Source organism: Panthera leo, chromosome D4 (genome assembly GCF_018350215.1).
Source record: "Panthera leo isolate Ple1 chromosome D4, P.leo_Ple1_pat1.1, whole genome shotgun sequence".
NCBI classification, from domain to species: domain Eukaryota; kingdom Metazoa; phylum Chordata; class Mammalia; order Carnivora; family Felidae; genus Panthera; species Panthera leo.
This window is the reverse complement of record NC_056691.1, coordinates 93,599,183-93,614,939: the sequence shown is the minus strand read 5'-3', so window position 1 is coordinate 93,614,939 and position 15,757 is coordinate 93,599,183. Positions and strand designations below refer to the sequence as shown.

At 53.4% G+C, this 15,757-nt stretch overlaps 1 protein-coding gene across 1 annotated transcript; it reads left to right on the top strand.

Moving 5' to 3' along the window:
* The first annotated feature begins 6,836 nt into the window (after positions 1–6,836).
* Positions 6,837–14,734, top strand: ZMYND19 (zinc finger MYND-type containing 19). The gene is made up of 6 exons (XM_042913867.1): positions 6,837–6,967; positions 8,064–8,123; positions 9,668–9,774; positions 10,373–10,513; positions 13,734–13,914; positions 14,132–14,734. Exons 1-6 carry the CDS (start codon positions 6,917–6,919, stop codon positions 14,273–14,275), a joined length of 684 nt encoding a protein of 227 aa, XP_042769801.1. The 5' UTR covers positions 6,837–6,916; the 3' UTR covers positions 14,276–14,734.
* The last annotated feature ends 1,023 nt before the right edge of the window (positions 14,735–15,757 follow it).

Here is a 15,757-nt window from a genome sequence, read left to right as displayed (position 1 = left end):
ATACAACTCTGCACCATCACCCACCCATCCCCTGTTCTGGAAACCGCTGCTGTGTCCTCACTTAAGCCATCAGCACAACGGCCCTGACTTCCCTGAGTGCTCATGCTCTCATGTAACCCAGGCTTCCCCCTAGGGCCTCTCAGCTGTACATGTTTATTTTCCCGAAACCCCTGTACATCTGAACCTGGACTGTGTGCTCTCCTGACCCCTTACAACGACCTCCAGACCATTTGCCCCCTCCCTAAGAGCCCCCAAGTTTAACTCATTTTCTCAGAATAGTAATCCACTGCTCCCCTGTTACTGTCATCTTCAAAACCCAAGTCAATCCCCCTTTTTGGTGATTTCTGCTCCTGACTCACTGTCATGCTCTCCAATATCACCGTTGCAGGAATTCTTAGTGACTCCAGAATCGTGGAATATCCTTCCAACCCCCTGCTCTCTATCTTAAAATGTACCTGGGATTTGTTTCAATTAGGTGTGACAAGGTGACAGATGCAGGGACAATTGCCTTGAAAGAAGAGTGTAGTACTTCTCCTTCCCAAGAGGAGGGAGCATTTGGGGAAGTTCCGGGTTGGTCAGGAGGCAGAATTTGTTAGGACGGCACGTGGCCCAGAGCCTTGATTGTGTCCTCTGTGCGAAGGAATGGGTGAAGCAGGGTAGGCAAATTTGAGCAAGCTTAGGATCAAACACATCACTCCAGTGGTCTCTGGGCTGTAAGGGTGTTCTCTAGTCGTCCAGTATCTGGCCCTACAATGATTTAGGCTAGGGGAATATTGGCTTGGTGTCTGAGTTTCACATAGGAGGTGTTTGGGGGTATGGCCTCTAGATTGGCTGGTTTGCATGTGAAAGGTGTGTTCCCAGGCAAGTTGATACCTCTAGGAAGTAGCTAGCCCTGGGAGGGGCAGCCTCTCCCCAGCCAGCAAGGCTCCCAAGATGTCAAAGCATTGTGAGATCCAGAAAAATAACATGATTGATTCAGTTCTCTTGTTCCCATGTCTCCTCTCCTCCAAGAGCCCCCTCAGCTGACTTAAGCAGCTCTCTCAATGGCTTCCTTAGTTTGTCTGCAAAGATGTCTGGCAACAATTTCTGCCATCCCTTTATATTTACACTGTTCCTCCCATCAGAATGTTGGGCTCCTTCCCCTCCTGTAGAATCTGGGCTGTCCCCTTGCTTTAACTAGCTGGACTGCAATGAAACAGATGCCATAGAAGTTGCTGGCTCTAAGGAGGCCTCACAGCTTGTTCGTATTCCCTTGGCGTCCTGAACTACCATTTCAAAGTATCTGGTTACCCTACTGGAGAAATCAGAGAGATCGCAGAGAGGGAGAGAGAGGGAGAGAATGCCTGCACGGGGGAGTGAAAACATCCCAGACTGCCTGCATCAGTCACAACCAGTGACTGGTTGTGTGAGTGACCCAAACCACCCTGATTTATTACTTATTCTGAAAATTAGGCTGCATTCAGCCAGGGGGCTTTTCCACTCTGTGTGGGGTCTGCTGAGGACAGAAAGTCCAAGATCTGTTTTTCATTTACATGTCTGATGCCTCAGCTGAGGCTGGTCGGGTGTCTCTTCCATGAGGCTTCTCCACATGGCTGCTTTGGGGTTCTGCACAGCACAGTGGCCTCCAGAGAGTGAGACTGATTACCTGGCAGCAAGTCCCCTAGAGGGGGCAAGGTGAAACTGCCAGTCCTCAGGCCTGGGCTCAGAGGTCCCAGAACTTTCTACACCATGAAGTGCATCAAAACGGTCACAGGACTGGTGTGGGGGAAGCACCACACCCACAGAGGGAAGGGATTGATTGTGACCCTTTGAGACAAACTGCCACACCTGCAACTGCAGAAGAAGCCACCAGCTGAGCCCAAGCTACACCACGGGTCACAGGAGAATAAAGTGGTTTTAACCTGCTGAATTTGGGGGTGGTTTGTGATGCAGCAACAGATGCCTGGGACAGAAGTCGACACTTGGGAGTGAGATATTGCTGCAGTAAAATTCTAAAATCTGACACTGGGGCGCCTGGGTGGCTCAGTCGGTTAAGCGTCCGACTTCGGCTCAGGTCATGATCTCACGGTCCGTGGGTTCGAGCCCCGCGTCGGGCTCTGTGCTGACAGCTCAGAGCCTGGAGCCTGCTTCAGATTTTGTGTCTCCCTCTCTCTCTGCCCCTCCCCTGTTCATGCTCTGTCTCTCTCTGTCTCAAAAAAAATAAACGTTTAAAAAAAATTAAAAAAAAAATAAAATCTGACACTGACTTTGAAGCAGGCAGCAGGTGGACACTGTCAGTGAGAACTCAGCTGAGGGAGGCCATGTTCAGAATTGGCAGGAAAATGGTGAGCCCGTGGCCTGTGGTAACATGGAAGACACAAAATGTGTCTAATGATCTGATTTTCCCAGCAGATTCCCAGCAGAAAGCTTCGAGGCTGATTGGCTTTGCTCAGTTAGCCTAACGTGAGATCAAGGAGAGAACGTACCAAAGAAGTAGCCGTTCCATACTCCGGCAGCAGGTAGATGAGGTATTTCCAAGCCAGGTCTTGCTACGTTGGAAAATCAAAACTTTTTCTCATTCTCGGCCTTTACAGGCGGCAAATAGTTCTAAAGGTGAGAAATGGCATCGTGGTAAAAACTAAGTCCAGAGTACCTCCTGCAAAATATGAGGGTTAAAATAAATTTAAGGGCACGGTTGTATGATCCCTTGTGAAGATATTTGAGGATTTCCGGTGGGGGTGGGGAGTCCTCGTAGACCCTGCCAGCCACACAAAGGGCTTCTAAGAATCTTGAGGTCATCGTTCCACAGCACCTGACTCAGCCCGCAGGAGAGAACAGCCTTCTTAAAGACATTTGCAGTATAGCTTTTGTTTAGTAAAGTGAGTTACAATTTTGATATATAGAAATCCAGTTTGTGTGTGTGTGTGTGTGTGTGTGTGTGTGTGTGTGTGTGTGTGTTTAAGGGTTGAAATAACAGAGTTTGAAATAAAAGGTGTCTGGGCCCCTGCTTTCTACAGGCAGGAAGCAGACTAACGAAGACACTCAGCTGCAAACACAGGCCGTTTCCTATGGAAAAGGGGGTCACTGCAAGTGCATGGCCCAGTGCCCGGAGGGAGGAACTGAGAACACTCAAAACAGTAACTGAAGGAACCATTTGCAGGGCGCAGACAAGCCCTGAGCAAGGAATATTGTGACAGGTGTTAGCTGGGTTCCAAAATTGCTGTGGACCAGTGACTAAGGGTACACTCCCCCTTTTTGAACAGGGGGTCTGTTCACTTAAACTGTGCTTCACCACTGAATGTTGGGTATTGGGGGGCAGATAACATGCCCTTGGAGCAAAAGGCACATCCAATGGCACATCCAATGTGCCTCATCCATCTGGCCCTGTTGCGTATTGCAATATACTGGACTCCAAGCCTAATGCCTTGATGAGATGGTGATTCTGGGGTCACTTGGGAGGCACACTCTCAAAAGGGAGGAGTATGAATCATTGGAGGCCAAAGGGTGGGCTGGGGCAGGCTGTTCCACTAGTCCCCCCCCCCCACAGTGAACCATACTTGTAGACAGCCCTCCTACACTCATTTGGGCTTGCCCTCATGACTTGCTTTGGCCAGTGGGATACTAGCAAGGGTGATTCAAACGGACACCAAATAAATGCTTGTACGATGGGACTTATCACTTAGAGCACAGCCTCCATGTTAGAAGGAAGTCCAGCTATCATGCTTGGCCATGCGGGGAACCCTGAATAATGAGTCATCACACAAAGGTAAGTCACCCAGAGAAGAAATTCCAGGGAATTTCTGATCCAGTGCAACCAAAGGAGGGACTGAGCTGACACCATGTGGAATAGAAGACCACAAGCATAGAATTGCAAGGAATAATAGATCGTTGTTGTTGTTGTTTTAAGTTTATTGAGAGAGAGAGAGAGGGAGGGGCAGAGAGAGAGAGAATCCTGAGCAGGCTCTGCTTTGTCAGCGCAGAGCCTGATGTGGGGCTCCAACCCATGAACCGTGAGATCATGACCCGAGCCAAAATCAAGTCGGATGCTTAACCTAGTCAGCCACCCAGGCATCCCTAAATCAATGTTGCTTTAAGCCACTAGATTTTGGAGTGGTTAGTTAGTTGCACATCGGTAGGTAACAAAAATATACAAACATCATCCACAGTCACAGCCCTCCCTTGTGATCTCAGGTCCACACATCTCTGGCTACCACCTCCTGTCCTGCTAGCCCACTCTCTCTAGTGCCACAATTCCTGCAATCCTTTGGACCCCACGGAACTGGAACTCCAACCCACTGGCCCCGCCCCCTCTGGTATCCTCTCCTTTCCTCATTCAGCTCTGATGCCATGGGTTAGCATCGGGTCACTCTTTCAGAACCCCACCCCTGCCCCCACCCAGCACAACCAGAGTCTTGGCTAAATCCTGCCCTTCTCTTTCTCTGCACCAGCTGAAATAGGCTGAGAAAAACACAGTCACACTGTGTGGCCCCCTACTGCATTTTCCTATTTTTCTAGCCAGTTACATTATTCCTGGACCTCTCTCCCTGGACTCCCAACATTTGTTCCCCTTTCCTCATTTTGAACTGATGACTTTGTTTTCTACTTATTTGAGAAAGTAGAAAGTTCTCATCAGCAGAGAACTCCCTTAAACTCCTGCCTCCACACCCACTTGCCTTTCAGAACCTTTACATCAGACTCTCCATACTGAGCTGAGCTGCCACACCTAATCTCCCAAACCTCCTCTTGCCATTGATTCTCCTCTATGGGATCTTTCCTGTGGGTGAGCAAACATCTATATCCCCTCCCAGAGTGAAACCATCTCTCGACTTCCGTTCTCTTTCCAGTTTTGGCCCCATTTCTCTGCTCCTGTTTTTAGCAAAAATACCTCAGAAGAGGTATGTCTTGGGCACCTGGGTGGCTCAGTTAAGCGTCTGACTTCAACTCAGGTCATGAGAATGTGGGGTTGCTACTGCAGCATAACCAGGGCTCCCGACTGCTACAGACCACTGGCTCCATGTATCTAAACACTCTCTTGTATTCAATTGCTACTTGTATTCACTTGCTAAACAGCCTTCCTGTTTCCAATCTGGCCCCCACGCCCAATCAACAGCTTGATTCATTGGAAAGCTATTCCTCTATTCAAATCCTCCAATGGACTCACTTTCCTAATTTTTTAAAAAATGTTTTATTTATTTTTGAGACAGAGAGGGACAGAGCATGAGCAGGGGAGGGGCAGAGAGAGAGGGAGACAGAATCCGGAAGCAGGCTCCAGGCTCTGAGCTGTCAGCACAGAACCTGATGCGGGGCTCAAACTCACAAACCGTGAGATCATGACCTAAGCTGAAGTCGGACGCTTAACCGACTGAGCCACCCAGGTGCCCCTGGCCTCACTTTTCTAAGTCTAAAAGTTAAAGTCCTTATGAGTCTATTTGACCCCCCTCTGGCCCCTCACCTCTCTGACCTTGACCCCTGTTTCTGTCAGGCACTCCTGTCTGGTCACAATGGACACCCCCACTTTTTCAAATATGCCAGATGTTCCCAGCTCAGGGACTTTGCACTGGCTCTTCCTCCAAATGCCCACATGGCCCTCTCTCCTTACACGGTTCAAATTGACTTCTCAATGGGGCCTACCCTGCCCACCACCTTCCCTAGACCCCCAACTGCCTAATGCTGATCTACTTGTTTCCCCCTCCAGTGTTTATCATTTTCTAATGTGGCACATAACTCATCATGAGCCTTTTCTGCCTCCGTCACTGAAATATGACCAGGGGTTTCTGGTTTTTGTTTTGTGCACTGGTGTAATTTCTGGGGGGGGGGGGGGGGGGGGGAGGGAGGGGAGGAAGGTGAAAGCCCAGCTAGAGTGGTTGCCAGGAGACAAGGGTGGTAGCCCCCAAAGTCCTCAGGAAGGAGCTGAACCAAGCTGGTGAGCGGCTGGCACATTACCCCACCCTAGTTAACAGCTTGAGACCCAAGGAAGGTTGATGTAGCCTGAGGATGGGCTGTGTGGGCACCACGGGCCACCGTGGTCCTCACCTGGGCCCCTGTGAGGAGGAGGTGGTGAGTGGCCAGGGAGGAAGGAAGGCGGTCAGGTGTGCCACCAGCTAACAGCATTCTGGGCTGGGCTCGGGTGTCTCCCCAGCCCCTACTCCGCGGCGGCACCCGTGCCTCCTGCCCGCTGTCCTGCGCACGGGGGACCGTTTTGGGGGAGCCGCAGCGAGCCCGGCAGAAACCTCAACCTGCAGGCCCTCCGACGGCCCCCGGGCGTGGAGCCAAGCCGCCCTCCGCAAGGGGGTTGCGCGCGGGGTCGAAAGACCGGCGCCGGGTCAGGCGTGGGGATGCAAGGCCGGGCGCGGGACCGGTGGCCGCCGGGCTAGTCGTGGAGTCAGGGGCCGGGCGCAGGACCCGGCGCTGGGTCCGAGCCGCGAGCGGGGAGCCGGCAGCAAGCAGCCTCAGCGCGGCGTCCTTCACAAAGCTTCCCGCGAAACTGACGTCGCGCGGGGAGGCCGCGCAGGCACCGCCCCCGGCCGCGCCCCTCCCCCGCGCTGCCTCTGCTCCTCAATGCGCCGGCGCACTCGCTTTCCTCCCGTTGGCCACGGCGCGGCGGCGCGCGGCGGCTAGCGCAGTGCGCGCCCCGCGATTGGCGGGACGGCGGCGGGCGGGGGTGTGTCTGCGCCGCGCCCCGCCTCCAGCTCCGCTCGCGGTGGTGCGCGCGGCGGCGGTGGCGGCGGCGGCGGCGGCGGCGGCGGCGGCGCGTGGCAGGTCCGGCGGGCGCCAGGCGGAGGCGGCCCGAGTCCGGCCCAGCCTCGTCCCGCCTGGCCCGACCCCGGCCCGCCGACCCGGCCCACCCGGCGCGCCGCGGCGCCGCCCCGGCCCGGCCCCGGTCCCGGCCCGGCGTCTCCTGAGGGAGCGGCGCCGCCGGCCGAGCGCAGGCCCGGCCATGACCGACTTCAAATTGGGCATCGTGCGGCTCGGCCGGGTGGCCGGGAAGGTGAGCGGCTCGGGAACCGGGGCGCGGGGCCGGCGGATCGGGGCGCTGGGCCGGGGGCGCGGGGTCTGGGGGCTGCGGGGCCTGGCGGGCGGGCTGGCGGCGTGTCCCCGCGGGGCAGGAGGGGGCTGGTGGCCGCGGGCAGCGCAGAGCCCTTCCGAGGCGGCCCGCTCGCTCGGTGGCAAGACGGTCTGGGTCTCGGTGCCTGCCGGTCCGTGGTGGAGCTTCGCGCAGGTTTTCACGCTGCCGGCGGTGGCCGTGTCTGGACCAGCCTCAGTGGGCCTCCCAGAGCAGGGCCTCCCTCTGCTTCTCTCCCTTACCTGGCCCCGCCCTCCGCGTGTTCGAGGCTGGGGCTTCCTGGCACCTGTGGGCATTGAGGCTTGGCTGTTTCCAGGAGCCGGCCGGCCGTGCAGCTGCACCAGCCACGGACCTTACCCGGGATGGGAACCCTGTTCCCATCACCAGCGGCGGAAGCTTCTGGTGGGAGAGAGGAGCAGAGGCAGTCAGATGAAGGTAAAACCGACTTAGATCCTAGAAAAAGGCTTTCCAAGCAAGAGTGAGACTAGTCCGTTTGGGGGACTGTTTCTTGCCTTTCCTGCAGGAGCGATGTGGCTTTTTACCTGAGGGAAGGGTGGGCTCCCCGTCAGCTCCGAGACCATTTCCAACTCAGTGACTGGTTGCGTTAATATCATCCCTTAAAACTTTCAATTGGAACATTTCAGACAGAAAGTTAAAAAACAGTTTAGTGAGCACCTGTGTAACGACCACCCATCTTAAGTAAACGTTAATTGAAATTTTCTGGATGTTGTGCTTCAAACCCGGTCCTTTCCTGTATTCTGAGGAAGCCCCTGTCTCGGGTTAGGTCTGTTGACCCGTTAAAACAGCTTCGAGGTTAGCCAGTTCGGTGGCACGTAGGAATGAAGCCTGCTACCTGCTCCTCTGGTAGCCTTGAGCGGGTCATAACCACCTGCCGTTCTGGGTAGGCTGCCTATGCCCCTCACCTGCAGGCCTCATTTAGCTTGGAGGAGCTGTTGCTGCCTGTTACTAACCCTTTATTGAGACCCTGAATGTAATGTTTTGAAACATGGTTGATTTGCAGACCAAGTACACACTGATAGATGAGCAAGATATCCCACTGGTGGAGGGCTACTCCTTTGAGGTAAGGATGGCTATTCCTTTGCTCCCCTACTTTCAGTCACTGCCTGGGGAGGGTCATGAGGGATGGGTTTTATCCTCTGTGAGGGCAGCCTGGCTTTGGCTGCCCGGTGGAACCCCCACCACCTCTGTGATACTGGTCTTCCCCCACTTCTACCCCGGTTGCTGGCTCTTCCTGAAAACACGTCGAATTGTGTGTCATGCTTGTGATTGAATGTTCAATCGGACAAGCCTTGGCTCCTTATGAGGCTGTGCAGTGCCACCCCACCTTTCCTCTGGCCTTGGCCCCACTGTCCCTCTGTGCCCTGGTGCTCTCTACTCTCCCTCTCCCTGAGCTCCCTTGCCTTCCGCAGTTCTCCACTGGACGAGCCAGTCCTCACCTACCAGCTCCTCCCCGTCAGAATTCCTCCAGGAGTCTGTGGACCCACTTCACTTTTATTTCAGCCTTTCGTGCTTTTATAGCACAGATGACCGTTGGACAACATGGCTTTGAACTGCACAGGTTAACTTATACATGGGTCCTTTCTTTGATAAACATAGTCCGGTACCGTAAATGTATTTTTTTCCTCGTGACTTTCTTATTTATTTTTTTGAATGTTTACTTTTCATTTTTGAGAGAGGGAGCATGGGCACCAGTATGAGTGGGGGAGGGACAGAGAGAGGGAGACAGGATCTGAAGCAGGCTCTGCACTGACCGCAGCAAGCCTGATGAGGGGCTTGATCTCACGAACCTCAAGACCATGACCTGAGCCAAAGTCAGACGCTCGACTGACTGAACCACCCAGGCGCCCCTCCCTAAGACTTTCTTGAAAACGTGTCCTTCTTTTTAACTTTACTTTATTGTAAGAATATAGCATATAACACACGTAACATACAAAAATATTTGATAGTTGTCTGTTATTGTTAAGGTTTGTGGTCAGCAGCAGGCTATTAGTAGTTAAGTATTGAGAAGTTAAAAGTTACACGTGGATTTTCAGCTGTGTGGGGCTTACCTCAAGGATGAACTGTAGTTACTTGTCCGAGGCTTTGTTTTTCTTACTGAATTGTGGGCTTTTTCTAAAAGTGGGAAAATTTATTTCTCTGTGTTCACAGTGTTTTACAGAGTGGTTTGTAAGTGAGTTATTGCTGGGATACAGGGCTGATTTCTCACATCTGGAAGTCTCTGCAGAGCTCTGGGTCCCAGAAACAGGCCCCATATATGTATCCTGGTTTGTTTGTTTCACTTAATTTTTCTTTCTTTTTTTTTTTCTTTTTTATTTTTTTTAACGTTTATTTTTGAAAGAGAGAGAAACAGTGCATGAGCGGGGGAGGGGCAGAGAGAGAAGGAGACACAGAATCCAAAGCAGGCTCCAGGCTCCGAGCTGTCAGCACAGAGCCCGACGCGGGGCCTGAACCCATGAACCATGAGATCATAACCTGAGCCAAAGTCGGATGCTTAACCGACTAAGCCACCCAGGCGCCCCTTTCACTTAATTTCTTTAAGAGGGATTTCCAATGTAGCTAAGAATCAGAAACTTTTTAACAGACCTTTTCTTTGCTCCTTCTCAGGCCCGGATGGAAGTAGATGCAGATGGAAATGGTGCTAAGATATTTGCATATGCCTTTGACAAAAACCGGGGAAGAGGGTCAGGAAGGCTCCTTCACGAGCTGCTGTGGTAGGTGTCTTCAAACTGCGTATTTTCTATTTGGGCACCGCATGAGCCCTGATGCGCACATAGAGCCTGCAGAGACACCTGCCCTCATTGACAGAAGGTGCTTTCCCTGAGTCGTGCTCCCGCACCCTCTTAGTTGCCTTTGGGTCATTGCCATTAACTCAGAGGAATGGCTCCTTCGCATATTGTATCACTAACAGAGCAGCCTAAAAGCGCATTTTTTGCTCGTACTTGCTCCGGACACAGGCTCCTCTGGGGTAGGGTGGGGTCTGCTCCCTCCACTGGGCTCTCGCTGAGCCTGTCGGTGGGATGTGAGGAAAGGACTGCCTCTCCTTGGTGTGCATGGTGTAGTTCCACAGCGCCTGGGACTACTCTGATGGGGAAGTCTCTAGATTGTGTTTGACAGTTGGGGTTCTGTCGAGGGGCTGGACTTCAACATGGTCTATCTTGTTTGGCCGTGGACCGACATACTTCGATTCCTCTCGACACCCTTGTTCCTAATTGTCCCCATCAGCGTGATGAGGGGCCCGTTCAGATCGTAGGGCGGAAGTATTTGGGAAGGCCAGAGGAGGCTGATTGAGAGAGACGTCTTGTTTTCCAGGGAGCGGCACAGGGGAGGCATTGCTCCTGGGTTTCAGGTGGTACACCTCAATGCTGTGACTGTAGACAATCGCCTGGACAACCTGCAGCTGGTGCCGTGGGGCTGGCGGCCCAAAGCCGAAGAGACATCCAGCAAACAAAGGTGGGGCTTCTCGGGGCCGGGGGAGCCGGCAGAGGTGCCTCATGGAAGGTCCTCCTTCAGGCTCTTGTTACTAAGAGGGGCCCGTGTCTCCACTCTGATCTGATGCTTCTGTGGGAGTGGAGACCTTGGTCATTTTCCCTCCAAGTTTTCCCTCCTTGTTTTCTTCACGGGGTTGGGATACCATTTTGATAATTTTTTTTTAATGTTTGTTTGTTTTTGAGAGAGAGAGAGAGAGACATAGCACAAGTAAGGTAAGGGGCAGAGAAGGAGGTAGACACAGAATCCTGTGAGCTGTCAGCACAGAGCCTGATGTGGGGCTCGAACTCACAAACCGTGAGATCATGACCTGAGCCAAAGTTGGACACTCAATTGAATGAGCCACTCAGGTACCCCTTCTAATGATTGGCTCTAGTGGGGAGAAGAGCTGTCTGGGCTGGATGCCTGCTCATGGGCAGGACTTCTCCTTTGTGTCTCTGAGAAAACTTGGACATCTTTATCTGGGGATGCCTCCTGTACACACACACGTGCATCTTTCTGTCATGCTCTTTGGCTAAACACCTAAGCAGTGGCTTAAAAGAAGCAAGAGAGTGTGGTTTGGGGGCTCTGCTGCTCAGTCTCTGCCTCTTCATGGTCCTGACAACAGTGCTGCTCAGGCTACTGCAGGTGTCCCCCTTGGGCGAGTAAGATGCTCTGAGGCAATTCCCATGGCCCCAAGAGCAGCCTGGGTGTGAGCTTCCTGGAGGCCTTGGGAAGAGCTGGGGAACCAGCAGAATGGAAGGTAGGAGCTCAAATTAGCCAGGGTGTTCCTGGCCACGTGTGCATTATCTATGGGCTCACTGGGGCTCTCTGGGGTTTGTGCATGTCCTTGGGCCTCTGGGAAGGCTCTTTCATCAAACAAAATGAACGTGAAGTTAGGGATTAGCAACAGAAGGGTAAGGGCAGCTCAGCAGGCATATCAGTGTCTGTAGATTTCCCCCTGGGTTGTCCAACACGGATGCTCATCCAGTGTGGACACCGCGAGCGGCCCTGCCTCCCCCAACACCAGACAGGTTTCCTTCTGCTCACTGGAGACCTGGAAGGGGCTGCCCACCCCTTCACCCGCAGCGGATCTGCTCCTGCTATCAATCGTTACTTTAGGCCTCTGTGTGACTCATGGTTTGGCCAGCCTGTGGCTGAATGTTGTTACATTTCTTTATCTGAACACTCTTTATGATCATAAGATAACCACAATTGAGAACACCTGTTTGGAAAAGGATCCATTCCATCATAGGCCACCCTGCCCAGTGGTCTCTGCTGGGTCGTGGCCTGCCTGCCCCGTTCTCCTCTAGGCCATGGGCCATGGGCCATTCCCATGAGGCCCAGGACAGGCTGTGTTCTTGAGGTTCTGTCCTTTGTGTCATCCCAGGAACTAATCAAGTGGGACCATCCTTAGTTTGTCAGCTAGGGATTCACACTCTCCCTCTACTTGTCGTGGGTCAGAGCCAGCCTGAGTGTGGCCTGAAATACCAGCTGGCCTGGGCATTATGTGGTCTGCACTCTGCAGGTCCTTGTGGTGGGAATCCCCCTCTTTGTGAAGCAGGGAACGTGGCGTCATGGCTTCTCACAGGCCTGCACCTCCTGCCCTGCTTTCCTTCAGTGTGGGGCCACAAAGGCGGCTCATCCATGGGGGGGAAGGGCCTCTCTGTCAAGGTGTGTTTTCCTCCCTATCTGCTTCTAAGAGCCGACTGGGATTGAAACTTGCCTGTGTCGTGTAGGACTTCATTGAAGGGCTCAGAAGGCAGCCAGCACCCTCCTACATCCTGACACTTCCCTTTTTTTTTTTTTTCCCTTTTAAAAAACCTTTCTTATTGTGGTAAAATGCATACAATGTTTACTCTCTCAGCCATTTTTGAACGTTCAGTTTAGTAGCGTCCAATACATCCACTGAGTTGTGCAACCATCCCCACCATCCATCTCCAGAACTTCCCCATTTAGACACTGATCCCCCCCCCCCCCCACCTTTCCCCCAGCCTCCACCTTCCTACTCTGTGTCTTTGGATCTGAATCTTCCAGGGCTTCCTGTGAGTGGATCCTACAGGATTTGTCTTTTTGTGACAGACTTAGCACAGTGTCCTCAAGGTTCATCCGTGATGTAGCCTGTGTTGGGATTTTGTCTTTTTTTTTTTTTTTTAATGTTTATTCATTTTTGAGAGAACAGAGTGTGAGCTGGGGAGGGGCAGAGAGAGAGGGAGACAGAATCCAAAGCAGGCTCCAGGCTTCAAGCCCTCAGCACAGAGCCCGACGCGGGGCTTGAACTCACTGACCATGAGATCATGACCTGCGCCAAAGTCAGATGCTTAACCGACTGAGCCACCCAGGTGCCCCAGGATTTCTGTCCTGGTGTCCTGTGTGTTTTGGTTAATATTACATTATGGTTATGTACCACATCGTACCCACTTGTGCGTCGATGGAGCCTTTAGTTGTTTAGGTTAGGTTTGTTTACTTTTAGGTCTTTGATCCATTTTGAGATAATTTTCGTATATGGTATTAGGTAAAGGTGACCCTTCCCCTATTTAGCCCAGGTCCTCCAGGCCTGGCCCCACAGAGGGTGGTAGGTTGAAGGGGGTGCTAACCTGCTGCTTTGCTCTCGAAGTACAGGTGGTGGCACCTTTGCAGCCCGGCAGCAGGGGGAGCTGCTGAGCGCCTTCACCGGCCCTGCCCAGCCTGCGCTCCCCCTGGGGCCTGTTAGGGTGCCTCAGTTCTAGCAGCAGGTAGGATTCTTCAGTTGCAAGCTTCTGGTGTTTAGAAAGACTTAGAGCAGCTCACAGTATTGAAGGAGAGGTGGACCAGCAGGGGCAGAAGTAGGTGCCTCTGGGTCCATGAGCAGGGAGAAGGACTGCCTGGCTTTGCACAGGTGGCCAGGCTTGGCCAGGTCCCTGTACTGAGGCCGCACACTCTTTGTGCCTGCTGTGTGCCCGTCAGTCCCAGGTTTTGGGAAATCTATGAGGGAGGCAGACATAGCCCTGCTTAGACATGCTAAATACTTGACATCCCATACAGGTAAGCCCTGCTGCATGGTGGGGGCAGGCCAAAGAAGAGTCAAGTTGTCCTAACAAAAACTGGGGCAGAGATATGCTGAGCAAGAGAAACCAGCTATCTGTCTGCAGTCAGGTCACTGTCCTGTCCCTGTCTCGACCGTGTCTGGCTGGAGTATACTGAAGCATATGCTTCTCCTTTTAAGGGAGCAAAGCTTATACTGGCTGGCGATTCAGCAGCTTCCCACAGACCCCATAGAAGAGCAGTTTCCTGTCCTGAACGTGACCCGGTACTATAACGCCAACGGGGACGTGGTGGAAGAGGAGGAGAATTCCTGCACCTACTACGAGTGCCATTACCCTCCCTGCACGATGATTGAGAAGCAGGTACAGGTGCTGCAGTGAGTGCCAGCTCCGGGTTGCTCCATACCCCGCTGCCCCGGCCCCTGCGGGCCTCTCGCGCACCTCTCCACCGCAGCCGCTGTGCCTGCCGGCTTCAGTGTATGGGCTTGCCGGGTCCTTTCTGATTGCAGCGTAGTACCTGCCCCACAACCGGTTCCCTGGTGTGACCGTGAAGCCATGGTTGTCCTGTGTGTTCTTTCAGCTCCGGGAGTTCAACATTTGCGGGCGTTGCCAGGTGGCCCGGTACTGCGGCTCCCAGTGCCAGCAGAAGGACTGGCCCGCCCACAAGAAGCACTGTCGAGAGAAGAAGCGCCCCTTCCAGCACGAGCTTGAGCCAGAGCGATGACCGGGCTTCCGGACCTACCTTGGGCGTAGCAGACACAGACTGGTGGTCGACCCAGAGGTGCTGAAGAAGCCAGCGAAGTGCACCCACGGCAACTGCCACAGAGGCCCCCTCGCCACGGGCACCTCGTGTGGGCACGGCGTCCCCCTCAGTGTTCATCTCCAAGCAGAGACAGCTGGGGAGGCTCCCACCAGGACGCTTCTCGTTATTTATATGTTAATATGTTTGTAAACTCATGTACAGTTTTTTTGGGGGGAGGCAGTGGGAAGGTTAGAAATTACAAATAGAATCATTTGCTGTAATTCTTAACTGGCAAGCGGTTGGGCCACACATTTAAAAAGTCTAAACGGTGTCACATAGTGGAAGCTCTTTCTGGGCAGCTGCCGTCCCGAGGAGCGCGGCCTGCATGGAGTCACATCCACAAGGCACACACAGTAAAGGGGTGGAATCATCGAGTGCCTCCGCCGTGCTCTGCTCTCCTTTTTGCCCTCTCTGCTATCGAAGTTTATTTCTAAGTGAATCAAGGTGCTGTGGGGGTGAGGGGTGGAGGTTGCCTTTATCTTTATTCCTAGGCTGAGAGAGAGGGGAGGCAGGCAGGGAGTGTGAGTGAGACCCGGGCCTGTTCTTGTCCCGGGGCAGGAGTTGCTGGGGGTGCTGAAGTAGGCGGACATGGAATGTTCTCGCCCTGGCAGTTCTCCCCTTGATTTGTGTGCCGAGTGGCAAAGAGTTCAGTGGTGGAGGTCCTGCCTGGGGATTGGAGCAGCCAGGGTGAGTGAGCGCTGCTTTCCTGTCCACTCTGCTGGGCTCCCTCCCTCTCGTCAGGGAGCCACAGATGTCTGAAGGCTGGGCAGCATCTTGTATACCTTGCAGAGCCACCATGGGGCACCGAGCCAGGCTTTGTGTCTGGGATCTTGCTGGTCTCCAGATCCAGCCAGCCAACCTGCTAGGGGCTTTGCTTCCTGAGAGAATGAGGCTGGCCATCCCAACTCTTGAGTGTTTGTCCTGGGCTACCCCCTGCCCCACGTTGGTCCCAAGTGCTCCTACTTTCCCTTGTGCAGCTCTTCTGCCATCTTCCGGTGTGTTCCATCTGTCCTGTGTGTCCTCATTGCTTTCCTTGACCGAGAATAGCCTCTTGGTGGCGTTGGTTTGTGACTTGAGTTTCTAGTAGGTTCTTTTGCAGTCTTTGGGAGTCCTCTTGGGCAGTAGGTCTTGGAGAGCAGGACTGAGCAGTCGGGTAAAGGCAGAAAGCAGGGAGCAGGAGGGTTCAGGTCAACCCCAAGGGAGGTTCTCTGAAGGCGAGAGAACCCCGTCTGCACCATGTGTGTTTTCACTGAGTAGCTCCCCTTGGTCAGTGTGGGTGAGGTGCAGCATATTTTCTAGATGAGGAACATCTTTGCTGCATAGGTAAAGCCTGCTCTAGGTCCCTCCAAACCCTGGGTTGAGCAGCAATGGGGGCTCAGAAACCTTTTGTGGAGGGGGATATGT